This window comes from Melanerpes formicivorus, unplaced genomic scaffold (assembly GCF_026170545.1).
Source record: "Melanerpes formicivorus ecotype bairdi unplaced genomic scaffold, bMelFor1.0.p_v2 SCAF_24, whole genome shotgun sequence".
In the NCBI taxonomy this organism is placed as follows: Eukaryota; Metazoa; Chordata; class Aves; order Piciformes; family Picidae; genus Melanerpes; species Melanerpes formicivorus.
The window spans coordinates 12942745-12970430 of record NW_027142376.1 but is presented as its reverse complement, the minus strand read 5'-3'; the positions used below and the strand labels follow the sequence as shown (position 1 = coordinate 12970430).

The 27686-nt window shown below is 46.0% G+C and overlaps 2 protein-coding genes across 3 annotated transcripts in view; one reads left to right on the top strand and one right to left on the bottom strand.

The window, feature by feature from the left end:
* SNRK (SNF related kinase) overlaps window positions 1-7290 on the top strand; it is a 50806-nt gene extending 43516 nt beyond the window's left edge. Inside the window, exon 7 of the mRNA XM_068152945.1 lies at window positions 3332-7290. Within this exon, the coding sequence (XP_068009046.1) occupies window positions 3332-4550 (1219 nt within the window). The 3' untranslated portion in view covers window positions 4551-7290. The remainder of the gene's footprint in view (window positions 1-3331) is intronic.
* A 4681-nt stretch (window positions 7291-11971) lies between these two features.
* Window positions 11972-27686, bottom strand: part of ANO10 (anoctamin 10) — a 109668-nt gene continuing 93953 nt past the window's right edge. For both annotated transcript variants that reach the window (XM_068152943.1, XM_068152944.1), the window contains one exon: window positions 11972-12805. In XM_068152943.1, the coding sequence (XP_068009044.1) occupies window positions 12770-12805 (36 nt within the window). In that variant the 3' untranslated portion in view covers window positions 11972-12769. The remainder of the gene's footprint in view (window positions 12806-27686) is intronic.

Sequence of the window (27686 nt, the reverse complement as noted above, 5' to 3'; positions counted from 1 at the left end):
CCTCTGATCATCCTTGTGGCCCTGTTGGCACTGGTGTGTTCACCAAGCCCCTTTGCTCTGCAGCCAGTTACCAAGGCACCCCGTATTTTCAGGCAGCATGGGCTTTAAAATACACAAAGCACACAGAAGATGCCAAGTGTGGCTTCTACCTGCATGCTGCTGTTGGAGGACACACATTTTGAAAAGCTATTCTTAAAACATTTTGGTTTTCATTTCCTAAGTGTTAGACTCTAACCAAGAGATCTGATCTTGGCTGACCCAACTTGGCCATCTTTCCAGTGAAGATGGACACTGTGCAGAGGCACTCCCATTCATTCTTTTTGTACTTAACCTCTAGCATCTTTCAAAGTTGCCTTCTGGGCTTTGGTGAAATGTGATTGGTAACTGTTAGCAATACTGACAACTGTTGGTAGCTAATCCCATTAATGAGAGGCTGTTATAGGAGTCTCTTCTGAATCCCATTCTGTCTACCTGAACAGTAAGAAGTTGTTTTTATGAACCTTACAGTGGTTCTCAACATCTCCAGCTGACTGCTGAGTACTAGAGTAGATTAATATGGTTGCTTGGGCAAGACATTTTGTCATGTAGTTACAAGTACTTGGAGAATCTAAGTGGCCTGGAGCTTAGACTTAGCTTACCTCTCTTTAGAGGTAACTTTCACTCTGAAGTTCTCCCTTAATGGATCATCCTCTTGTGTCAGTTTCTTCTTAAAAAGAAATCCAGACCATCAGGTGTGTCTTGTGCTATGTATAAGTTACAAACCACATCGTTTTAGAGGAGGACTTTGAGTTTACCTTCAAGTGAAAATTCTGAAACTCCAAAGTCTGCTTGGGAACAGTTCTGGTGTTTCCTTTGTGCCAGTCACTCTTTCAGTGGAGCTGCTGCTCTGTCTTATGTGGAACTGGAACAAACAAGCTCATTGCATCGAAATCCTGATACCAGTGTGTAAAGCTGAAAGGCTTAGTTGCAACCTGCCTTATGAGGATGAACCTTCTTTGCATGACAAGCACATCTGCACAAACTTGGCAATTCTTGCCCTTAATGGTCCCAGGTAGCTGTTCCTTGTCTTGAGTGTTTATATGGAATGACCTCATGGAAAAGACAGCAAAGTAGTGCATTTCTTTAATGCTTTCTTTCCTGAGGCTTCAAAAGATCTAGTTAAAAAAATAACAATTAAGCTTCTCTTCTCTCCCATTGTCCCTTCTGGCCTGCTGAGAAGAATGGGAGAGGGAGAAAGGAAGTGGGGCAAAGATGGGCTGCTGTGAGAGACACACATACTGGAGTGAGGACGCTTATTGCCTGGAAACTACAGTGCTGTATTTACCCTTTGTTGTGACAGCCACAGAGCTCTCATTAATAATTTTTTGGCTGACAAACCAGTCTGTTGTTAAAGCATAAGAAGTTCTTGAAGGATTTAGATCTTCATTTTCTGTCACTTTTGTCATTATGTTTCTAATTTATTTAAGTCCTATCTGTTAATCACAGATGGTGGCTTGTGTTTAAAATACCCAGCACAGCACAAGTCATCAGAGAACTAGGTCAGCAGTTCCCAGTGTTTCTGGAGTCAGCTAGGGCCTAAGGGAGGATGCCAGTGTCAAACCAAGGAGAACCACAGTCTAGGCTTCACGTCTTGTGTGGACAGCTTGAGCTGGAGCTGTTGGTTTTGTGACCTCCCTCCAGGCAGAGCTGTTCACTAGTGGTAGGGACCAGCAGCTCCCAGAGCCCAGCAACACAGGAAGGAGCCTGTGTGGCTCCTCTTAGAGAACAGCCTATACCAGCTTACATGGGTGTGTTAACAGCCAGGTCCTACTGTTAGGGGATCCTGGTCACTGGTTTGTTAAGCAAAACTGAAGGCAGCACTTCAAATCCAAGTCTGCAGTGAGGCTTGGTGAGTTTAATGTTGACCTCTTTAGAGCTGATATGACTGGGAAGGTAGCTGTCAGTTGTTACCTGTGAAGACAGGCATCTGGGGCTTCAGGGTCCTTCACAGGGGGAGCCTTGAGTGCAGCTGCCTCTATTAACTGTAAACACTTAACATCTTTAGAATAAGAATAGCAAAGAGGTTTCTTGTTTATTCTTCTTGTTTATTCAGCTTCTTGTTTATTCAGCTTGACCTCTTAACAAAGCAGAGATCAGGAAGCTGGAATGATCCTCCTGTCTTCATATGCAGGCTGTCCAAACATAGCTAGGGTCACACCTGGTGTGAAATGTCCTCTGCTTCCTCTCCCACTTTCCTCCTATACCTTGCTTCTAAACTGCACCATGAAGTCCCAACAATATTTTGGGTGTGCTGCCCCTGTGTGAACAAAGGTCTCTGCTACAGCCTTTCAAGAAATATGATGGAGAGGTTGGAAACAGTTCCTTCTCCCCAAGACCTATGGTTCTTACGCCGAGTGAAGCAGCTGAAGAATTACTCAGTGTTAAGGTCTTAGTCCATAGATACTTTGGATTAGGCTATCAAAATAGACTGATGATTTTTTTTTGTTCTTCATTTACCCTGGGAAAATGATGACATGTATTAGAGTCTAAAGGACAAATCAAGAGATCCCAGCTTAGACAGTGAATACAGGACAGCAGCTGCTAAACTGATTGAGGCTCAAGTGTGTCTTCCATTTTGATTTGAGCTGATGCTAGGACACGGTCAGGCATTTTGAACTTGGATTTACAGTTTATTCAAGTGTTGTAGTCTTAACCAGCTCCAGTCCTGCATTCATGCAGCTGTATTATTCCACTTGCTTAGCTAAGGACAAATAAATGTGTGTACTTAAAAGGTCTGAATGAGACTTACTGAAAATGAAAGAGTGTTTCTCCTGACTCAGCTTTTTGGTCTCACTCATGCTAGTTCTGGCCTAATTTTTATATTAAGACTACTGAGTGCAGAAGAATAACAGAAGCTTCAGATTAAAAGTAGTTTGCAGTACTGTCTTCAAGTTGTGTTTTTGAAGCAGCTTGTGTCATCTTCTAGGTACTGGCACTACTGGTGGTAGTGCTGTACCTACTTCAGATTGTTTCTCTGAGATGCAATTAGAGGGTTGTTTTTTAATTGCTTCATTTTCTGAGAGCAGGGAAATCTTAGGATTTCATTTGACAGTAACCACCATCATTTCAAAGCTCTGCTTTTGTATATACAATGTTCCTGTCAAATGACAGCATCTCTAAAGCAGTGCAGATTCTGTTTCCTTTCCCTCGGTTACTCCGTGCCGTTACTTACAAGCGTGCCACTCGGCTGCTGATCTGTGGCAGCACTTGTGCTGTTGTCGTGCAGATCTTGCACCTTCTTCTGTGCTCTGAAATGCTTGCCATCATCTCACTCTTGTAATTGTTTACGTAGGCAATCGTGGCCAACAAAAATCGATGTACCCCAAGATCTGGAGGATGACCTCACGGCTTCTCCTCTCTCCCATGCAACTGTTCCTCAGTCACCAGCTCGCACCGCTGAGAACGTTCTCAACGGCCACAGAAGCAAGGCCCTGGGTGAGTCGGCAAAGAAAGAAGATATCCCTGAACTAGCTGGACCAGCACTCGCAGCAGTCCCATCGGTGAGCCTGAAGCCCACTACAAGTGGCCGGAAGTGCTTGTTCAGAGTAGAAGAAGATGAGGAGGAGGATGAAGAAGACAAGAAACCCATTTCTCTTTCCACTCAAGTTGTTCTGCGCCGTAAGCCTTCAGTTACAAATCGGCTTACTTCAAGAAAGAGTGCGCCGGTCCTCAATCAGATCTTTGAGGAGGGTGAGTCAGATGATGAGTTTGACATGGATGAGAACTTACCCCCAAAGCTCAGCAGGTTAAAAATGAATATTGCTTCACCTAGCACCGTGCACAAACGCTATCACCGGAGGAAAAGCCAGGGGCGAGGCTCTAGCTGCAGTAGCTCAGAAACAAGCGACGATGACTCGGAAAGTAGGAGACGCCTGGATAAAGACAGTGGCTTCACATACTCCTGGCACAGGAGGGATAGCAGCGAAGGGCCCCCTGGCAGCCAAGGAGATGGTGGTGGGCAAAGCAAGCCAAGTAACGGAAACGGAGGGGTAGACAAAACGAGCCCAAGTGACAACAACAAAAGCGGGGGGAGTCCCTCCGGTAGCTCCGGCGGTGGCACCAACAACACTTCAGGTTCTACTCGGAGATGCGCTGGATCCGGAAACTCAATGCAGCTGTCGCCTAGAAGTGCAGGGGATGTAGTTGAAAGCCTAAAGTTAATGAGCCTTTGCCTAGGTTCACAGATTCACGGCAGCACTAAATACATTATCGATCCTCAAAACAGTCTGTCCTTTTCCAGTGTGAAAGTGCAGGAGAAATCGACATGGAAAATGTGCATAAGCTCTGGCGGCAACACAAACCAGGCCTCTTCGCTGGGCAACCTCAAGCTTTTTTCTGAGCGGATGTCAGACACAGCAGACGAGCTGGAGCGGATTAAGAGCAGGAACTTAAAGAACAGTGTGCTACAACTACCTCTCTGTGAAAAGACGATATCTGTGAACATCCAGCGGAACCCAAAGGAGGGGCTGCTGTGTACCTCCAGCCAAACCAGCTGTTGTCATGTCATTTGACCATGACCTACCTGACTTTAATAGCTCAATCTACTTGACACTATCACTCTTCCTGTTCAGAGCTGTGAACACCTTGTCATGGACCCCCTTTTGTTGTCTTAAGGTTTTTAAGTGGGCTTTGAGCAGTTATTTATTACCCTTTGATTTTGTGTTTGCTTGACAATGCATGGTCTTTGCATGCTGCTAGCCAATATGTCTTTCCTTTTTTTTTTTCAACAAACCAGACTATTTTATCGTGTAATTTTTACATTTATAATTTTACTATGGAAGATCTGGATTAAATTAAAATAAATATCTGGATCCTAATGTAAATGGAGCACTTAGAAGTTTCCTGTTCTGCACTTGAACTAGAGAGAAGCTTTTGTTTGCTTGTGAAATGTTAATTCCTGTTCTGACCTTCTGTGATAACTAACAAAAAGTACGTGATAACGTGGTATACCTTCCGTGTGTCTGAAACAGAACCAAAGCAATAATGTTTTGAGGCTGAAAACTCTTCAGGGAGCTTTCAGATGTTCCAAGGCTTGTACAAAGCAAAGATGCACTGAAAATTCGTGAGCTTGAACCAGGATTTTAAACCCACACCTGCTTGTCCTAAGCTACGATGTGGTTAAAGTCGCGTCACGAAAACCAAACCCAAAAGCTCTTGGTTTGTTTTGCTAGGGGCAGTTTACCTTTTTTTTTTCCCTTCCTTCCTTCCTTCCTTCCTTTTTGTTTTTACTCTTTTTTTCCCCTTAAGAATAAAAAAAGACAAGTAGGTTTGTAAGGCAGCTTTCTCCCATAGAGAGATGTTAATATTACAGGCAGACAATCTTCTTTTTTTGATATAACAAACTACTAAGTCTACTTCTGAGTCTTTACATGCTCAGTGAAAACAAAAGTGTTTGTATGGACTGCTTTTGTTATTTAGTATGTCATGACAAGTAATGTTTCACCTTGTAAACCTTTTTTCTCCCCTTCTCCTCTCCTTCCCTCCCCGACATTTCTAAAGGAACAGAAATCCTTTAGGTAATTGGGCTCACACTGCAATTCTTGCCATTTGCATTTTCCACCTGATTTCTCTGTTAAGACTTAAAAGACTGCTGTTTTCCCCCCCCCATGTACCCCACTTTATTTTCTCTTCAGCAATCATGCTTTCTCATAAAGTCAGTTTAAAGTAGCATATAGGAAAGTATTTATTTTACAGCTCTCAGCCTTACTGTCGGGTTTTCCCCGTTGCCATGGCAAGGTCTTGATTTAGAGTGTTTCTGTACAAAAAGGATGCTTTTGACCAGATGAAATAACTGTGTGGGATTTTATTACCTAGAATAAAATATATTGCAGATTCCTAGTTTTGGGAAGGGCAAGAATGTTTTTATTTTTTCATGTTGTGCACTGGGTCTTCTAAGCAATGCCAGTGAAACTGGTGGTATGATGTAGCAGCGCCCTGGGCAGGCATCGGATGTCTGAGAGGAGTTTCCAGCGTTGAGCATCTTGTAACGTTTGCTGAACGGGGCAATACGACGCCTTCCACGTCCCCTGCAGAGAGAGCAGAGCACCAAAGAGCGGCGTGACGCTTGGCTGTCGCTTCCCCAGCTCCTGACAGCTCCTCTTGGTTAGTGGAGGACTTTACTAAGGGAGTCCGGAGTGCGTGGGGTATTCTTCCTGGCTGAACTAGCCGGGGATTTTGCAGTCTGCTTCGTAATAAGGCAGAGGATAAGTGTTGTACTCCTCTAAGTTCTAAACTCCAGTTGCAGTTTAGTCAGCAGTGTATTTATACATGAGAAGCTACAAGAAACAGACGTGTGGGTGAAGCCATAGAACATATTATTTGCTTGAAATTTTTTGAGCAGGGATCTTACCAAGGGCCAGAAACGTGATGTGTGGTTCACAAAGAGTGAGCGGAACATCCGAGTAGGAGGCGAGTTTCTAAGGGGCATTGGCAATAAACTTCTTTGTTGCAGCTTGTTTTTGTTTTCCAAGTATTGTAAATACTTTCCTGAATATTATGTACAGCCTTGGAATGGCACCTTTTGACTAACCCCAGGTGTATTTTGTTTCCAATGTTTTTATACCCTACTGTATATATGGTGCTCACTTTAGGACAGCGGTGTTGACCATTTATGCTGCATAGTTGTATTATAGCCTTACATTTGTTGTGTGGTTGGTTGACCCTTTGGGCGTACAAATGTTAGTCTGAGTGGTGTCCCTCACCCCTTTGTTGCTAGGCGAATGATTGTGCATGTGGTGTATGTTGTGTTACGTTGTCACATCAGAGGAAGGGCGAGAGTAACCACTACATTAAGGTGATATTGGACCAAACTATTTAGAGCAAGTAAAGAGTTTCTTGTACCCCTTAAACGTGTCTTCAGCAGTTGCATTATAGTTCCAGTAGTGTATAAATTAAATATTGTGGGAGAACAATTAGTCTTGTATTTTTCTGTATGTGTGTATATAAATATATAAATATATACATATATATAAAATGTACCTCTAGCCAACTTACTTAATCTGTATTTAAGATGGGACAATCCTGACACAGAATTTTAAGAGTAGCAGTATAAATAAGCAGAACTAATGAACAGAACTATAAAGATTTCTCACCACGAAAGAATCCCTGGGGGGGTGTGTGTGTGCGTGTGGTAGGAGGGTGCAGGTTGCTTCCAGCAATGTTGGGCTCTTTCATTGTACAAACAGTCATGGCGTGTGACAGACATGGAAAATGCAGTTAATAAAAGTGATGTCCTGATTGATGCATAACCTATGACTTGCATGTCAGTGCAGTTCATTACTCCCGGGGTTTGCTGTCCACAGGGCAGCGTGAGCGCCAAGCTGAGTCCCCAGGCTGCAGCTCGGAGGAGGTCAGACCTGGACGTGCTGGGATGGCATCTTGGCCTGCATCAGGAACAGTGTGGCCAGCAGGAGCTCTGTACTCGGCACTGGTTAGGCCACATCTTGAGTACTGTGTCCTGTTCTGGGCCCCTCAATTTAAGAATGACATTGAGATGCTGGAATGTGTCCAGAGAAGGGCAACAGCACTGGGGGGAGGGGTGTGGAGCACAGCCCTGTGAGGAGAGGCTGAGGGAGCTGGGGTTGCTTAGCCTGGAGAAGAGGAGGCTGAGGGGAGACCTTACTGCTCTATACAACTCCCTGAAGGGAGGTTGTAGCCAGGTGGGGATTGGTCTCTTCTCCCAAGCAAGCAGCACCAGAACAAGAGGACACACTCTCAAGCTGTGCCAGGGGAAGTTTAGGCTCATGGTGAGGAGAAAGTTCTTCACAGAAAGAGTTGCTAGCCATTGGAATGTGCTGCCCAGGGAGGTGGTGGAGTCCCCATCCCTGGAGGTGTTCAAAAGAGGATTGGATGTGGCACTTGGAGCCATGGTTTAGTTATCAGGAGGTGTTGAGTGATAGGTTAGACTTGATGATCTCTGAGGTCTTTTCCAACCTTACTGATGCTGTGATTCTATGGATCACATTCTCAGTCACACAGACATTGAACGGCTCCTACTGAACAGTTCACACAGTGTTGTAAATCAAAACAGTAGCAGCAATGTAAGCTCACACTTTGTGTGTGGATGTATGGCATGTGCTAAACCAGCTTTTTGTCTGCAGGTTGAAATAGCTTCAGAGTGATTGAATTGATTCCATAAACTTTACAAGCTGCTGTTCAGCTGGAGAACACTTTTGGTACACTTGTCCAGCTTACCATCTTACTACACCCGGTGCTGCTCTGGCAGCTCGTGCCTGGCAGCTCTACGTTCTGTACTCCAATGGGCTTCGCCATGTCAGTGAAAATATTTGCTGTGCGTGTGCCCAAGCCAGTCAGGTGAGCCTTGGCCACGTGTGTCTGTTCCAGTCAGGGGAGGGATGTGTCACCCACTCCTGCAGTAACCCCTGGGGAAAGTAAGGAGCTTTTACTTGGGTTGTTCTTTTTAGGTGGAATGATTGGTTGTGTACCAGTTGGCTAAATCTGCCTAGGTGGTGTGTAAACCAACAGTTGTTTTTTTAGGTGAAGATGTGTGCCAGCTGATGTTTCACCAGTATAGATTGACTGTTTTTAATCCAGACTACCTAGTTCTATTCTTCTTTGCAATGTAAAATGGGTAATAGCAAAAAAAACCACAACCAAACAATGTTGGCATCAGAAGTGAGTGGTGTGGCATGCTCTCTGTGAACCAAAGGAGAGGTGTCTTAAGACAGTTGCCACCCAAGCTGCCCAAGATCTAAAACCACAGTGCAAGACATAGCTCTTTCTGTAGCAGGGTTGCTAATTCCCCTTATTTACTGCATCTATTTCACAGTGGACCTTCTACACCTCCCCAGGATCTCATTGGCTTTCTGGGCTGCAAGTGCACATTGAGAGCTCATGTTGAGCTTCTCATCCACCAGCACCCCCAAGTCTCTCTCCTCAGGGCCCAGGATCCTCTGTGGCAGTTGGAATATATCTTCTCCTGAATATTTAGTCTAAAATTATCAGTACAGAAATACCTGAGCTCAAATCCAAGTGTGTTCTCTCACTGTCACCACTTCCACATGGCTGTGCCTTAACGTGTTGTTAGGGGAGTAAATGCTGCATAGCCCTCTGTGAAACGGGTGAGGAAGGGGTAGAGCAGTGCTCACTGCTGCTGGAACACATTGTGTCCATTCTGCCCCACCACAGAGTAAGGTACACTGAGTGGGTGGTATATGGTATCTCTGCATACATATTACTACCCCCAGAGGTGTCTCTGGTGACCTCTGGTTGGAGCAGCTCAGGCACGGAGCTCAGGGGATGGCACCATGCCTGTGCCAGGAAAGGTGTGACAAATCTTGTATTTTTCTAAGACCACAATGCTAAGCCACTGCATCTTGGGAGTTAGTACACAGAGGTCAGAGCTCTTTAATGTATTTTTCATTAGCAAATGAAGAAATGTGCTGGCCAGGTCTAGAGAAATCCTAATATGGAAGGCCAGCAATAAACAGAGAACAGGGGTGAACTGGAATGTCCCAAACCCTGGAGGCAACCAAGCCACCTGCCTGCCTTTCCCACAATTCAGCTTATGCAGATGAATCAGAACAGATCTGTCACTACTCTCAAATTAATAGTTGCTTTTAGTGAAAGGTGTTTGAGTAATAATGCCTTGGCATGACTGAGCTTGGGAAAGCATAACAGTAAGGCACTTGTTTAGTTGCCTGCTGACTGAAGCCAGCCACGTTCTTCCCCCACAGGAATCATGCAGGTCTAGTGTTTGGGAGAGACAATGCTTTGCTGCAGCAAGGTCTTTGTTGCTGTGCTAAGCTGCTCCCTCCTTAAATAAATATCTAAACCTATGCTTCAAGTGTAAAATTGTAAGTGCTCCAACCAGCTGTCTCAGTTTGGCCTATCAATTGCTTCATCTGGGGAGTCCTGCATTAGTGACAGGGTAAAAGTCTATTATGCAGGGGGGGGTGGGAGATAATCTCTATTTACTTTCTTAGATACTAGAAGGGTTATGTCATATGAAAAATGCAATTGCACTTGACAGAGGAGTCATGGAGTTTTTGTAAGACCTTCACTAGCCTCTCAGACATGCCATGTCAGATTTCCTTAGCAATTAATTTTAGCAAGCCCTTGTGTAACATCTGTTTCTTCCCTCTTGCTAACTCTCTTGAGAAATACAAGGCAGGCAGGAGGGAAAGATCTGGTTTTCACTCTGGGCTTATGCACCACATGCGCTCAGCTTGAGTGTGGCAAGGCCTGGGAGACATTTGGCTTGGCACTGCAGACCTGGAAGCAGGCAGGATGAGTGCCCTTGCCCAGGGCCAGGATCACCCTCATCACACCAGTGATGACAGGTGCTGTTTCCTATCAAGCAGCAGAGTGCAGAGATCCCTTCTCTCTAAGGACAGCAACCATCAGCGTCAGCTCCAGCCTGGTTCTGGCAGTCACCCCTTGACCTCCTGGATGAGGTATGCAGGAGCTTTCCTGGAGAAAGCACAGGGTGGTCAGAGGATAGTCCTCCCTGGCTTTGCTTGTTTCAATAAGGAAGTCAGTTCAGTGAGTGCAAGTATTCCTGAATGAGATTGGTTCCCTCAGCTCTGCATAGGCTAAAGTACCTGGACTGCCTGTCTGCTTGCTTACACAGGAACCTTTTCTCATGTAGCCAGTCCAGTATTTTCCTCTCCTACTGTCTTAAGTTCGCACAAGGTGCTACAGTTGGGCACGTGTAGTAGAGAGCTTGAGCCAGCAGATGCCTCCAATCCCTATAAAACAAAGGATCCCCATACTCTTACAGCTCTGGAAGGTAATAATTCCTCCACACCTACTAGCCTTAGGTGGAGAGTCCATGTAAAGAAGAGTATTATCCCCGTTACTAGCAAAGGAAATGCAGCACAAGTAAAGGGGCTAGCCCAAGGCAAGGGTAACAGCTCCTGTTACTTCTGTTGCTGGTTGCTTAGAGATTTTCCTGGCAGTCCACAGAAAATAGAAGAAGGGAAGGACCACAAGGATAACTACTGAATCAGTTTTGCAGAAGCCTACCTATTTTTTTCATGGGCTTACAGTTGAGACACAACTCAATTCTTAGAAAGCTGAGGCAATTTTCATCAGCAAAACACAGCTGTCCTAGATCCCAGACCAGCTCAAATCATCAGACCAAGAAGATCCCTTCAAACTGGCTATGACAAGCTCACAAGAACGTGTTGCACCAGGAACCCATCCCACAGATTTTCCTTCTTTTGAGCTGTTCCCTCAGAACACTGACTAGGCAGAAAGAGCATAAGCTGAACAGAGGTGAGCTACTTCAGATCCAAGTGGGCAAGAAACTGCAAAGCTGGGGAGCTTACACACAGAAGAGGCTGGCCCCTCAGTCTGGGGAATCACTACAGGTTAGAGGAAGGGTGATGCATTTTCCTCAGAGATCACTTCTTGAATGCTCAGGGCAGAGCTTGGGAAGCTGCAACCTTGCCATGACTTCAGGAGCAGGCTGTGAAACAGCAGCAGCCAGTGAGATATCCCTGAAAGAGCAGCTGTGTGTGGGGACATAGTGGGAGAAGCAAAACCAGAAGCAGCTGTAGCACAGTTCTGCTCCTCTTCCCGAGGGAAGGGAGTAGTTTCTTACTGGGTCATGATTGCAGTTGCAGAAAAGCTAATTTTGAATTCCAGACAGAATACATTATTTTGGCTTAGTTATATTACTCTCCTGTGGGGGCCCTGTGGCAAAAGTCTGAAAATGTGCAAAGCAGGCAAATACCTTAATTATTGTAGCAGCAGATTTCTCTAAACAGAATTCCAGCAAGCACTGCATATAGCTTAAGTTACACCTACTGAAAAGGAAGGTCAAAGCAGGAGAAAATGACCTGTCCCAGGGCTGCAGGAGCAAACAGCCTGGACTTCAGTTCTTTTGCTGTCAGAGAACAATGAAACATTACTGAAACCTTTTTGTGTGTGTGCCTGTGAAATCCAAGAAAACTGAGTTCACAAGTACTGGTGTAGCAAGGATGGAGTTTAATTGGTCTGTTACAGTGGGTTCATTTAACCAGAAGGTCTGCTCAGACAATACTGCAGTGCAAGAGCCAGGGAAGTGATAACAAAAATCCACCGTAAATCGCTTCATCAATTGCTGATCAGCAAACTGCTGCATTCTGACTGCTTTTTACCAGCTTTGGAAAAGCTTTTTAGCTGGGGCTTATTTTGGTGAGTAGCATACAGGAGTGTACAATGCATACCTTGTAACACTTAATGTTCAACTGTTCCTCAGATCATGTAGTTCATGACACAATCTATCAAGTATTTGAACTCATTTGCCACGTACAAAGAGCAGCTAACAAGCAAGACTTACAGGATTGATTAGCTATTGTAATAAAGGCACAAAAGGTGGGGGGGAGGGAACCCAAAGGAATGGTACACTGTGAATTCAATACCAGTCTAACCTCTTTTTCTTGTCTTAGACGGTTGCATTTGAAAACTCCAGTTAGCTGCTGGAGGCCTGCTCACAGGATCTGTTTTCAATCGCTTCAAGCCCAGCGAGTCTGGCAGATTTCAACCTGACCTAGCCTCAGCTGGAGTACTTTATTAGGTGTTAACTTCACAGAGAGTTGCACATAAGAAACAAAGGGTGCAGGAGAAAATACCTTTGTTTATGGTGTCTGGCAGTATCATATAAGCAGGTGCCACCTACTGAATAGATGGTAGAGTGCACAATCCAAGCTACACATCACCATTAATACTCGAGGAGTGCTCGCATTCACATGTGACTGCTTTAGTCATCCTTGTTCCTTCGTGTTTACTCCTTCAGTGACTCAGAGGCAAGCTTCATTTGCTGTGAGAGAAGGGGGGGAAAAAAAACAAAACCCAAAAGGTATGCTCAGTGCAGCAGTTTCATGACAAATTACACAAGAGAGCCAAAACCTGAAACCAAACCAGGACACTTCTGAATCCCACTGAATAATAAAATAAAGGAATAAAAACAAACAAACAACTTGAGCTTTGGTAGTTAAAACCAAAATCCTAAGTCTCTTATGTCTGACTCCTACAGCTGCCACTGTTTTAACAGAGGTATTGTTTTTCCCACCAAAAGATTCAACAAATGTTGATGCAGTTTGTATGTTAACGAAATTACTTTCGTGGTGAATAATGCTGAAATTACTGGGCCCAGCAGAAGCCAAAACTCCTTCTCCCTCAGACTCATGAGCAGGGGGAACAGCTATAGGAAAGGCAAAATGAAAAACAGGGGCACTTCACTGCCACCTGGGAACTGTCCCCTGCCACTCCTTGGCAGTCACTGCTTGTGACAGTGAAGTGTGGAAGTTGGCACTGCCGCTGCTGCTCCTGCAAATCTCCAACTCCTCTGACTCTGGCCACACCTCTGTGCAGAGTAAACTGGCAGCTCTTCTTAGGCAGCACTGGCTGTTACCTAACAGACTCATATCAGGTCTCCCCAGAGCCTCCTCTTCTCCAGGCTGAACACCCCCAGTTCCCTCAGCTGGGGCCCTCCTCTGGACCCTCTCCATCAGGTCCATGTCCTTCTATATCACAGTATCACAGTATCACTTAGGTTGGAAAGGACCCCGAGGATCATCGAGTCCAACCTATCAACACAGACCCCATGCCTAGACCATGGCACCAAGTGCCACGTCCAATCTCCTCTTGAACGCCTCCAGGGTCGATGACTCAACCACCTCCCTGGGCAACCCGTTCCAATGACGAATGACTCGCTCGGTGAAGAACTTCCTCTTCACCTTGAGTCTAAACCTCCCCTGGCACAGCTTGAGACTGTGTCCCCTTGTTCTGGTGCTGGTTGCCTGGGAGAAGAGGCCAACCCCTTCCTGGCTACAACCACCTTTCAGGTAGTTGTAGAGGGCAATGAGGTCACCCCTGAGCCTCCTCTTCTCCAGGCTAAACAATCCCAGCTCCCTATCTACTAGACTATCGACTAGATGGAGATCAGCCCAAAGGAGAGGGTTGGGAGCAAAGATGAGGAGATTGACAAAACTGCTGGAATTCAGGAAACCATAGGTTAACATCAGGCAATTTGGCATACAAGGAAAGAAAAAAGCTGGACATGACAAAATGGGAGTGATCACATGAAGAAATAATTTATGCAGCTTCCCACTTGTGAGCAGCTGCAAAGTTTCCACGTCGCCCACCTAGTAGTGGATGGATGTGTGCTCCTAAAGTACTTTTTGCAGGTTCTTGTATGCTTGTGCTTGGTTTCATACAAAGAGCCCAGCACTGACAGGCTGTTGAAACACAAACACCTAATAATGCTCTTAAAAATCACATTTGGAAACTGCAGCTGCAAGAGATACTTTCCCTCAGTTTCTATCTTGTAACATAAAGATGTTAAGATTGCTTTAACAAAGCACCTTAGAACTAGCCTGTGCCTGAATCCATTCCAAAGCATCACCCTGCATGATAAAACCCACCTACAGTAACTCCTCTTTCCCGTTTTTATCTGTATTTCCAAGCCCTCTATAAGGGAAGCAAAATTAGTTTGTGATACAAATATTTATATGCTGCTCCATAGCAACGGCACAAAATAAAAGCCACGGCTAGATGCTGGAGTGCAGACTCCTCCTCTGCATCCTGATTCACTTACTCAAGTAAATGTCTGGATAAAAGCACAGCTTCTTAATGGAAGTGACTTCTGCCCCCATTGTAAAAACATTGACAACATACATGCAGAAGACAGCAACTTAACTCAGTTCACGATTCACCAAATTCAAACTTAATCTCTTATTTTAAACGCCCTTCCCTGCTGTAGCCGTACAGGGATTGATGAGGGGTGTATGAAACTGGAGAGGTATTTTTGGTCTCTGATTTCTGCAGGGATTGCCCAAGCCTGGATAAAGAAAATGAGCACATGACTATTAACCATGACGCGGTGGCAATCTGCACAAGTGCAGCTACTGTCGTTTATCTTTGAATCACAGCGTTTCAGGAGCTGGAAGGGTCCTCAAAAGATCAGCCAGTCCACACCCCCCCTGCCAGAGCAGGATCACCTACACCAGGTTGCACAGGAACACATCCAGGCAAGTTTTGAGTATCTCCAGAGAGGGAGACTCCACAACCTCCCTGGGCAGCCTGTTCCAGTGTTCTGTCACCCTCACAGGGAAAAAATTTTTCCTCATAGTTATGTGAAACTTCCTATGCCTCAACTTCCACTCATTGCCCCTTGTGCTGTCACTGGGCACCACCAAGAAGAGCCTGGCTCCATCCTCTCAGGACTCACCCTTTACATATTTGTAAACATTGATGAGGTCACCTCTCAGTCTCCTCTTCTCTAAGCTAAAGAGCCCTCCTAGTTTCAAATGAGCTAAACTTATGCCAGCATTCTCTGACAAATTCCCCAGCTCCTTCTGTGGGCCAGTGAGTAGAAAAACCTCTTGACACAGCTTCACATGCTGCCATGGCACAGACAGCCTGGGCAAAACCAGTTCAAATGCAGCCATTCACCTATTTCAGGAAGCAAATCCTAAGCAGTGTGAGAACTTCAAGAGCTGCATATTTGATTTCCTCTTTATAATTTCTAATAGCAAGATAATATTTTGCATGGCATTCAACAAGTCCAAGTGCCGAGTGCTGCACTTTGGCTACGGCAATCCCATGCAGAGCTACAGGCTGGGGTCGGAGTGGCTGGAGAGCTCCCAAACAGAGAGGGACCTGGGGGTGCTGATCGACAGCCACCTGAATATGAGCCAGCAGTGTGCCCAGGTGGCCAGGAGGGCCAATAGCATCCTGGCCTGCATTAGGAATAGTGTGGCCAGCAGGAGCAGGGAGGTCATAGTGCCCCTGTACTCTGCTTTGGTTAGGCCGCACCTTGAGTCCTGTGTCCAGTTCTGGGCCCCTCAGTTTAAGAAGGACATCGAAACACTTGAGCATGTCCAGAGAAGGGCAACAAGGCTGGGGAGAGGCCTTGAGCACAGCCCTGTGAGGAGAGGCTGAGGGAGCTGGGATTGTTTAGCCTGGAGAAGAGGAGGCTCAGGGGAGACCTTATTGCTGTCTACAACTACCTGAAGGGTGGTTGTAGCCAGGAAGGGGTTGGTCTCTTCTCCCAGGCAACCAGCACCAGAACAAGAGGACACAGTCTCAAGCTGCGCCAGGGGAGGTTTAGACTCGAGGTGAGGAGGAAGTTCTTCACCGAGCGAGTCATTCGTCATTGGAACGGGTTGCCCAGGGAGGTGGTTGAGTCATCGACCCCGGAGGCGTTCAAGGGGAGATTGGACGTGGCACTTGGTGCCATGGTCTAGGCATGGGGTCTGTGTTGATAGGTTGGACTCGATGATCCTCGGGGTCCTTTCCAACCTAAGCGATACTGTGATACTCTGATGATCTGGCAAGCACCAGGCTTCTCTAAGAGCTATCACTTTGGGAAGCAACACGTGGTGGCATCGTTAGACAGTGAAATTCTTTGCCAAGTTCAAGCTGAAGCATTTTTACTTTTTCTGCTCTTTCACTGTGAAAGGAAATGTTTCTCTTTACTGGGAAAATATTTCTCTAGGACAACACAAAGGGAAGGGAGTGTATTTTTTTCCCCCCAAATGTACATTTTCAGATCACCTTCCCCTTGATGGCCCCAACAAGCTCATTAACAAACCTGTGAGAATGACTTAGCTACTCTTCCATCCATCTCTGGAGACTTTCAAAACCCTCCTGGATGCATCCCATGGCAGACTACCCTAGGAGATCTTGCTTTGGCAGGGGAGATTGTACCTGAGGATCTCTGGAGGTGCCTTCCAACCTCTAACATTCTATGATTCCATGAAAAAGACATTTCTTTGTCAGCTTTAAGTGATATTTTTACAATACAGAATAAGAGGTGTTAAGAACTTCTCCATCTACTTTTCAAACATAATGGCAAAGAAAAAGAATGCTCAGTTGAGGCCTACTGAAAGCCTCTCTAAGCTAGCCAAAGGCATAGCTGGCAAATGATAGTAACTAGTCAAAAGGTTTCTGTTTCTGGTTAGCAAAACAGGTGGCTGGTGCAGGACAGTTGATCACACAGTCCTGCTCTGTGCAGCACTTAGGATCATATCTCTCTCTCCCTCTCTCCCTCTCCCTCTCCCTCTCCCTCTCCCTTTCCCTCTCTCCCTCTCCCTCTCCCTCTCCCTCTCCCTCTCCCCCTCTCCCTCTCCCTCTCCCTCTCCCTCTCCCTCTCCCTCTCCCCCTCCCTCTCCCCCTCTCCTCTCTCCTCTCCCTCTCCCTCTCCCTCTCCCTCTCCCTCTCCCTCTCCCTCTCCCTCTCCCTCTCCCTCTCCCTCTCCCTCTCCCTCTCCCTCTCCCTCTCCCTCTCCCTCTCCCTCTCCCCTTCTCCCTCTCCCTCTCCCTCTCCCTCTCCCTCTCCCTCTCCCTCTCCCCCTCTCCCTCTCCTCCCTCTCTCTCCCTCTCCCTCTCCCTCTCCCTCTCCCTCTCCCTCTCCCTCTCCCTCTCCCTCTCCCTCTCCCTCTCCCTCTCCCTCTCCCTCTCCCCCTCCCCCTCTCCCTCTCTCTCTCTCTCCCTCTCCCTCTCCCTCTCCCTCTCCCTCTCCCTCTCCCTCTCCCTCTCCCTCTCCCTCTCCCTCTCCCTCTCCCTCTCCCTCTCCGTGGACCACCTTAACAGCCTGTTTGATGCAGCATGCTTAGCCAGACCAGCCAGTGGATGCAATGCATAACTGAGGAGTATGTTTAAACTAATATTGGTTTATTGTAGTGGGGCTACAGTGTAGTTAAACCTAGAGATCTACTCTTAGGAATTACTCTATTTATATCTGCTGTAAGAGAACAGATTTGCCACTTCCATTTAATAAATTTAATTTCTTTGTCATTTACACATCATGTAATTAGACAGCACTTGCACTAAAAACAGCAAAAATCCTTCACTGTGATTAAGAAATAGGTTTTACCTATTAATTAGACTTCACTACATTTCAACACTAAATTTTCTGGCAACACTTTAATACAACAGGAGAGATCCTTTCATGACACAAATACAGTTGCACACCAAGCCTGGGCATCAGGCTACTGGCTTTGGAGATTTATAATCAGAAACACAACTTTTAGTGCACAGGGTATGGACTGTAATTATCAAGAAGCAATGACTCTACAGTTAGAGGGTCTACAGAAGTCTGGTCTCACAATTTAGTGCTGTGACCAATGCTACTTAGCATGTGCAAGTAAAAGAAACAGCTAGGAGCACAAGCTAGCAGAAACACACAGCAACATCACAGAGCTCAACCAAAGCAAAACCGGTTCAGTTGCCAAGGGATTTACCCCGGTCAGTATTAGGGCTTTGTTCAAGTCACAGCCTTGCTGGAAATTCAGGACACTTCTCCATGGCCTAAGGAGAACCATGGCCTACCTTCAGTCTCAACCCCTGTGCACAGAGCCCATGGATGATGAGATGCTTTGCATCTCGTTCTGCACGGCAGAGCTGCGCTGAGCATTACATTGCATGTTCCAATGTAAAGTTTCATTCTGCCCATGGCTGAGAAGTGTGAGCTGCTTTGCACAAACCCTATCTTGCAAATCCATCTGTGACCTCCTTTCTGCATGAGAGAATGACAGCGATAACCCAGCACTTCTGCTGCTAACAGCGCTCGTTTCACCCACACATAGCTCAATCAAACACCCTCAACTTCCCCACATGGTTTCTATGGGACAGCCAACAGTTTATCAAGTGACTAACACTCCCTGCATTCCTCACTTCTGGCTGTCTGTTTAATGTTGATTTCTTGCACTTGATGAGCTCTGTGACATCTGCTTAGAGCACTGTTATTTTCCAGTTATGCTTGGTCTTGGTAAGCCAGCCTTTAACTGCTCTTGATTTTACCACTGCATGTGTTAACACCCATTGGCAATTCAACCACAACCTGAGAGAAGCAAGTGTAAAAATAAAAAGCACCTGAAAGTTAAAGTAAGTGAAATCAGGAGTTAATGACTCACTAAGTAGTAGTAGTAGTAATAATAATAATAATAAACAACCAGGTTGGAAGAGACCTTCAAGATCATCACATCCAACCCATCAACCAATCCAACCCACCTAAACAACTAACCCATGGCACCAAGCACCCCATCAAGTCTCCTCCTGAACACCTCCAGTGGTGGTGACTCCACCACCTCCCCGGGCAGCCCATCCCAATGGGCAATCACTCTCTCTGTGTAGAACTTCTTCCTAACATCCAACCTAAACCTCCCCTGGCGCAGCCTGAGACTGTGTCCTCTTGTTCTGGTGCTGGCTGCCTGGGAGAAGAGACCAACCTCTGCCTGTCTACAACCCCCCTTCAGGTAGTTGTAGACAGCAATAAGGTCACCCCTGAGTCTCCTCCAGGCTAAGCAGCCCCAGCTCCCTCAGCCTCTCCTCACAGGGCTGTGTTCCAAACCCCTCACCAACTTTGTTGCCCTTCTCTGGACTCGTTCCAGCAAGTCAACATCCTTCCTAAACTGAGGGGCCCAGAACTGGACATAGTACTCAAGGTGTAGCCTAACCAGTGCAGTGTACAGGGCAGAATGACCTCCCTGCTCCTGCTGGCCACACTGTTCTTGATGCAGGCCAGGATGCCATTGGCATCCTTTCTATATGCATGCTGAATGCACACCTATGTTTCTATGTATGGAGACATGCAAATAGCCATACAGTTCAACACAAGAAGGCAGATACTTCTAATTAGCAGCTCAAATCTTCTGCTTTCCCTGTACTCGGCCTGTAACGGATCATTAACACTTTACTGCTTAAAGAAAGTGCAGTGTTTCATGGTATCTTCCCCACTTTCTCTCACTTTAATATGACATGGTAGAGATGCATATATAAATTCATCTTTCATAACAGTGCAGAGTCACAAAGGGCGTTGAGCTCTACGTTGACAACTGCAAGAACTCAATCAACTGCAGCTCAATTAACATGCAAGCACCAGCTAGTTACACAAGGAACAATTTAACACCAACACAAAACAAAATGCAGTAAGCCTCTTAAACATCTAATGTTTTATTCTGTTTAGAAGTGTAAAAACTTGTAGTGGAAAATTGTTCTTGCAGCTTATCATGGTGGAAAGTTGTGGTAACTTCCTGTCTACAACCACAAACCTCCCCCTCAAGGTTTTCATGCCTGGCATTGAACAGCCTCTGCAAGGAGACCAATGGCCCCGTGATGCTGCCAACCAGATGCTGCCAAAACAGCTCTCTGCAAAGAAAAGCCATACATGAGCACTAGGCAGCCAAAACACTGATTATGGAAGGGCCTTCAGAATGGCAAAGGAACCACTGGCAGAACTGCTTCTTCCACCAAAGACCCCTGTGAAAAGGCAAACTCCCCTTCTGCCCAGTACCATACTCCTTGGAAAAACTATGCACGTCTGGAAAGAGAGGCAATTTGTTTTCCCTTAGTCAAACATAAGTGTAGATCATTCACAGGTACTGATTTGCTTTTAAAAATGCATTTAAGCTGATGCCTATCTGATCAGATAAAGTCACATACCCATCCAGATGAAGTCAATTACTCAGATTAGTTAGGGTGGATTTATGGTTTGAGCTGCCTCAGGAAGTTCTTGAGCTAATTGCAGCGAAGGGGACGGGAAAATGTTATGGCCAAATAAACATTAGCCCTGCTCTTTGCCTGGTCCTAGGCATCTACTTATTGCTGCTCTGAGGCCTGGGCTAGAAAACCCCTTGATTTCACCAACCTTACACAGACAACACACACAAGGACTCACACAGCTTATTAAACTTGCCACTTTCATTGAAGATGCACAGTGGGATACAAAGCACTACTCTTAAAAGAACGACAAAAGATGTCAAATGAGCATGTAGGAGAGGTAGAAAAATATTTGAGTTAGCTTGGACAGATATTTTGAAAACTAGTAGAAGACTGATTTGCTGATTTATAACTCTGCATTGCTTCAAGTACAGTCATAACAGCTGGCATAGTCCTAAATCATGACAAGATTCATACATTACTCTGCAATGCCTGTAGTGATTTTCACACAACCACAGAATCACCAAGGTTGGAAGAGACCTCAGAGATCATCGAGTCCAACTTGTCACCACAGACCTCATGACTAGACCATGGCACCAAGTGCCTCATTCAGACCCCTCTTGAACACCTCCAGGGATGGTGACTCCACCACCTCCCTGGGCAGCCCATTCCAATGGCTAATGACTCTCTCTGGGAAGAACTTTCTCCTCACCTCCAGCCTAAACCTCCCCTGGCGCAGCTTGAGACTGTGTCCTCTTGTTCTGGTGCTGGTTGTCTGCGAGAAGAGACCAACCCCTTCCTGGCTACAACCACCTTTCAGGTAGTTGTGGAGGGCAGTAAGGTCTCCCCTGAGCCTCCTCTTCTCCAGGCTAAACAACCCCAGCTCCCTCAGCCTCTCCTCACAGGGCTGTGCTCAAGGCCTCTCCCCAGCCTCGTTGCCCTTCTCTGGACATGTTCACATGTCTCAATGTCCTTCTTAAACAATCCAGTGAAGGATAAAGGTCTGGTTTCCTTGAAGGCAATGGCGAAGATCTGATCTCCTTCAGCCTTGCCAGACTTTTCCTTTACATGCTTTCTAGGTTATCAATGAACACAATGCTTTTCATTTTCTTTTTCCAAATTAGCAGGGAAGAAACCCTCCTTGCTACAGGTTCTTTACTGCATTTGCTCAGAGTGTAGGCCTCATTTGGTAAAGCTCCTGCCTGTTTGTTTGCCTTTTCACTACAGCAACAAAATACTCTGTATGTCACATCAATGAGTACTGCCATGCCCTAAGTGCCCTTCCTCCACAGCCACCTATTCACAGTTATTTCCATTGCTGCCAGAGACTCTGACCCATTACTGTGGTTTTCCGCCTCTAATACTATCAGCAATTTCTTTGCAGAGAGTTATGAGATTATTTTGTAATAGAGATTAAGCTATGGAAAACTAAAGCTGTATAATAGCTGCTATTTCCAGGCTGAAGAGATGTGATATTTAAGCAGCTTTGCACCACGAAGATGAACAACGATCTGTCGATATGCTAAACATTAGCATGCACTGCTCCTGAGAGCTGCCTTAGAGCCTGGGAACAACCTGCTCTACATAACTGAGCAATCACAGAGAAAGATTTTAGGATGAGAATAGAATAGAATAAACCAGGTTGGAAGAGACCTTCAAGATCATCGCGTCCAACCTCTCACCCAACACCACCTAATCAACTAACCCATGTAACCAAGCACCCTGTCAAGTCTCCTCCTGAACACCTCCAGTGACGGCGACTCCACCACCTCCCCGGGCAGCCCATTCCAATGGGCAATCACTCTCTCTGTGTAAAACTTCCTCCTGACCTCCAGCCTGAACTTCCCCTGGCACAGCCTGAGACTGTGTCCTCTTGTTCTGGTGCTGGCTGCCTGGGAGAAGAGACCAACCTCTGCCTGTCTACAACCTCCCTTCAGGTAGTTGTAGAGAGCAATAAGGTCACCCCTGAGTCTCCTCCTCTCCAGGCTAAGCAGCCCCAGCTCCCTCAGCCTCTCCTCATAGGGCTTGCGTTCCAAACCCCTCACTAACTTCGTTGCCCTTCTCTGGACTTGTTCCAGCAAGTCAACCTCCTTCCTAAACTGAGGGGCCCAGAACTGGACACAGGACTTGAGGTGTGGCCTAACCAGTGCAGTGTACAGGGGCAGAATGACCTCCCTGCTCCTGCTGGCCACACTGTTCTTAATGCAGGCCAGGATGCCATTGGCCCTCTTGGCTGCCTGGGCACACTGCAGGCTCAATTTGGGGGAGGGGATGTAGGAATGATTTTTGACTACTTCTTTTCACGACTTTCAACCCCACAATCCCAGGTTCTCTGTCAATTTTGTGAAAACAATACCAGGTGAACATAAGGAAAAACTTCTTCACTGTGAGGGTGACAAAACACTGGAAGGGGGTGCCCAGAGAGGTTGTGGAGTCTCCTTCTCTGGAGGCATTCAAAACCTGCCTGGATGCCTTCCTGTGTGACCTACTCCAGGTGCTCCTGCTCTGGAAGGGGGAGTTAGGCTACATGGGTTTTTTTGAGGTCCCTTCTTACCCCAACAGTCTGTGATTCCAAAGGCATAAGCTGATTGCTTGTATTATATAAAATACATACACATTTATAGGAATTTATTCTAAGAACATTGTCCTTTCTAGGGTTACAAATTCACTTGAATCATTGTGAAAAAGGGTAAGCCTACTGCAATTATTCTTTCACTTTTTCCTCGTGAATCTTGTGTCTATGCAGCCTTTCCATGCACAGAAAAGGTAAATTCTCATATGCCTGGGAAACATGCCTCCTTACTATCTCTGCTTTCTGATTTCCATCAAGTATTTTTGCTGGCCTTCTTAAAGCATTTATCTTCCTTTCCTTACTTATTCCTTGTTGCTTCCCTCTCCTGTGCTGTCCTAACTGCACCCTCTCCCTTAGATTTTCAATCTTCAAACCAAGAAATTGCTCCCTTCTGCATCTAAATTCACTGGTTGGGGTAAGGGTCAAACTTGCTGGCAGAAAAACTGCCAAGAGGACTGGCCCTGGAGGCTTGCAGTGGGAAGAGAGCCACACTCCTCCTCCCACTCCCATCAGCTGCTCTGCTTTTCAGGAGCAGTGGGGAGGAAAGGAAGAACAGAGCGCTGCTAAGGCAGCCCCAGTTTGCTGCTCTGCTGTGAGGGGCTGAATAAAGTCTGGCAACAAACTGAAGCCTAGAAACAAGTATGTTGAACAGATAGATACTGCTTCAGTTCAGCCAGTGTTCTAGACTGACCTTCTTCTTTTGCTCCAATGGAAATTAGAGCCAATGGTGCCAGCTTCAGCAGGCACTGAGGGATTAACTATTGTGATTCATATAAAATTGCCACGCTAATTTAATTCTATCAGACCTCAGGGCTTTGCTTTGAAATGTTTCCTACACACTGCAAAGTACTTTTGCTGGGTACCCAGGCTACCAGTACCACCACATTCCTATTTCTCAATTTTAGTCTATCACAATAAATGTATTATCTAGTATGCAACCACAAATATCTCAAATGATTTCTCTTCAAGACATTATTAACTGTAGCACATTACAACTTTGCCCTTTGCCCTGCCTGCATCAGGAACAGTGTGGCCAGCAGGAGCAGGGAGGTCATTCTGCCCCTGTACACTGCACTGGTTAGGCCACACCTCGAGTCCTGTGTCCAGTTCTGGGCCCCTCAGTTTACGAAGGAGGTTGACTTGCTGGAACGAGGCCAGAGAAGGGGCAACGAAGTTGGTGAGGGGTTTGGAACACAGCCCTGTGAGGAGAGGCTGAGGGAGCTGGGGCTGCTTGGCCTGGAGAAGAGGCGACTCAGGGGTGACCTTATTGCTGTCTACAACTACCTGAAGGGAGGTTGTAGACAGGCAGAGGTTGGTCTCTTCTCCCAGGCATCCAGCACCAGAACAAGAGGACACAGTCTCAGGCTGCGCCAGGGGAAGTTCAGGTTGGATGTTAGGAAGAAGTTCTACACAGAGAGAGTGATTGCCCATTGGAATGGGCTGCCTGGGGAGGTGGTGGAGTCACCATCACTGGAGGTGTTCAGGAGGAGACTTGATGGGGTGCTTGGTGCCATGGTTTAGTTGGTTGGTTGGTTGGTTGGGTGGTGTTAGATGATAGGTTGGACATGATGATCTTGAAGGTTTCTTCCAACCTGATCTGGTCTATTATTCTATTCTATTCTATTCTATTCTATTCTATTCTATTCTATTCTATTCTATTCTATTCTATTCTATTCTATTCTATTCTATTCCATTCCATTCCATTCCATTCCATTCCATTCCATTCCATTCCATTCCATTCCTATAGAAACACTGTACCACATTACTGCTCATCATAAAATGTGTTGTCTTACAAATTTTACAGTAAGGCCTTTATAAAATAAGTTGTTACATCTGTCAAACAGAGCAGAAAAACCCCAGGCCTGTGAGTGCAGTGAAAGGACTTTAAATACACGTTTGATACATCATATGACTTTGCATCAGCACCGTGAGTTAAATTCAATGTGTTGGTATAAGATGGAAGGCGAACACAAACTTCCACAGATCCTTGAGGGCAAATCAAATATGCAGGCTGAGACAGGACAAATAATTACCAAAAATATTAAGAAGTTGCAGAAATCCATCTTCTGCACTTCGAATTCGATAACATGTCAGTGCTCAGGTGTTCCCGACACTTCCTGACACCGGAGACAATCAGGAAGCAAGGAGTGAAAATGCCAGATGCTGAGACAGAACCGGCAGCACTGCAAAACCTGTGCCACTTCCATCCTTTCAGAAAAGAAAACTATAACAGCAGCCAAAGATTTCTTCAGTAATCTGAAGGCACGTGCCTCTCACAGAGTGCTGCATTTTCCACTAGCTACCAAATGTTAGCTACAGGGCAGTAAGAAGAGACCTTTCCACGACCCCAACGATGACCAACTTCTTTTTTCAAGAGAGACTGATTAACTTGACACCACCTCCCAAATCAGACGCAGGAAGGATCAAGAGTCTCAAGGAATGTACCTATTGAGCAAGTTTACTACTCCTTTATATAACAGGAGTACTCTGATCTTGTGAAGAAATCTTTAAAAGCTTCTAAAAATTGCTGGTAAGAAGCCTCATGCTCTCAGGGAAGCAGAACTCCTTTGGGTTTCCATTTATTTCCAACCATTCAAGCTAAAAGGGCACCAACACAGAGCTTCTCTCCAACAAACATCCAGCAATCCCTGTTTTGTTTCAGGCAGCCCTGCTCTTCCAATAGCATGAGAAATTTGTCTTAAAACATCTAGGGGTGTGGTGTTGTCCAAGTTTTTTTCAAATCATCTTTTGTCTTCCTAGGTAACCAAAAGCAGTTCACAGGTAGAATTGTACAAAGCTTTTGGAGCCTGCACGGCCAAGCAGACAGTAACCTGCTTATACACCTCAGGCATCCAAAAAGACCTCTGGGGCAGAAACTGAACGTTTGGCACATTTTTACAGAGAGCTAAGGCAACAGAAGTTCTAACAGGGGTAAGCCCCTCTAAGTGTTACAACTATATAAAGAGTACGATATGAACAGTTACAAAACACACACAATCCTTTTGTCCCTGTGTCTGACCTGAACCTTAGGAACCTGAGCCATTCTGGCAGGTGCAGAGTCTCCTGCACAAGAGCTACCAAAATACTTAGGAAGACTTTTTTAAATGCTGCAACTTTTCCCTGTTTCTTTCTATCCAAAGCTGTGGAGCCAGCATGCATGCACATGTCTGCTCAACCTCCAAAATATTTTCTTTCCATTGCAATTTAAACTCCCCTTAACATGTCTTTGAAGGTTTGATCAGCCAATCTGGACGTCGTCGTTAGAGCAATACTGCTCAAAAGACACCACAGTTTTTCCCTAGCTTTTTTTTTTAGGGCTATGCAGCCCTAACCAAGACTCAAGGAGAGCAACCTCACACGGAAAAGGCAAGTGCAAAGACTGTGAATAAACAGAGCAACTAAATACTAAACTTGGGATTCTCCAAATGCTTCCCAGAAAAGCAAATCTTTTTCTCTTCAATGCATTTCATAGTTTCATAGTTTCATAGTTTCATTCAGGGTTGGAAGGGACCACAAGGATCATCTAGTTCCAACCCCCCTGCCATGGGCAGGGACACCCCACACTAGATCAGGCTGGACAGAGCCTCATCCAGCCTGCTCTTAAACACCTCCAGGGACGGGGCCTCGACCACCTCCCTGGACAACCCATTCCAGGGTTTCACCACTCTCATGGGGAAGAACCTCCTCCTCACATCTAGCCTGAATCTCCCCACCTCCAGCTTCATTCCATTCCCCCTAGTCCTATCACTACCTGAGATCTTGAGAAGTCCTTCCCCAGCCTTCCTGTAGGCCCCCTTCAGATACTGGAAGGCCATTTCACAGGACATACAGCCATAAGTAGTAGACATTAGGCCTATTGCAGGCATATAATGCTCTGAAATGCTTTCTGAGGCTTTACTTGCTGTCATAAGAAAATAGAAGTGCTATACCACCTTAGTGTGTCAAATATTCTCTTTGTTTCTAGTCCTGTTTTTTTTTTTTCCATTTAATCTTAATTTATTTGACTAAAACTTCCAAATACAATAAAGCTTTAAGAAGTATCTGTCTGAATTTAATTCTTCTGCCAGGCATTTTCCCCCTGGCTCCGCTAATCTGTTTTATATGAGCTGGCATCTTAAAAGCACGCTTTGGTATGCAGAGCCTAACAGCACCATTGAAACTCCCTGACAGCCTGCTTCTCAGAAGCAAAAAGGCATTATCTCCCCAAAAGACCTGCTCCAAACAGCGTTTGCTTTTGCACATGAGCTCCCTATCGCTGCATGCCATATTCCTTGTGATTTATGCTGAGTATATACAGGAAAACAACCCCATGCAGTGCTACAGGCTGGGGTCAGAGTGGCTGGAGAGCAGCCAGGCAGAGAGGGACCTGGGGGTGCTGGTTGATGGTAGGATGAACATGAGCCTGCAGTGTGCCCAGGCAGCCAAGAGGGCCAATGGCATCCTGGCCTGCATCAGGAACAGTGTGGGCAGCAGGAGCAGGGAGGTCATTCTGCCCCCTGTACACTGCACTGGTTAGGCCACACCTCGAGTCCTGTGTCCAGTTCTGGGCCCCTCAGTTGAGGAAGGAGGTTGACTTGCTGGAACGAGTCCAGAGAAGGGCAACAAAGTTGGTGAGGGGCTTGGAACACAGCCCTGTGAGGAGAGACTGAGGGAGCTGGGGCTGCTTAGCCTGGAGAGCAGGAGGC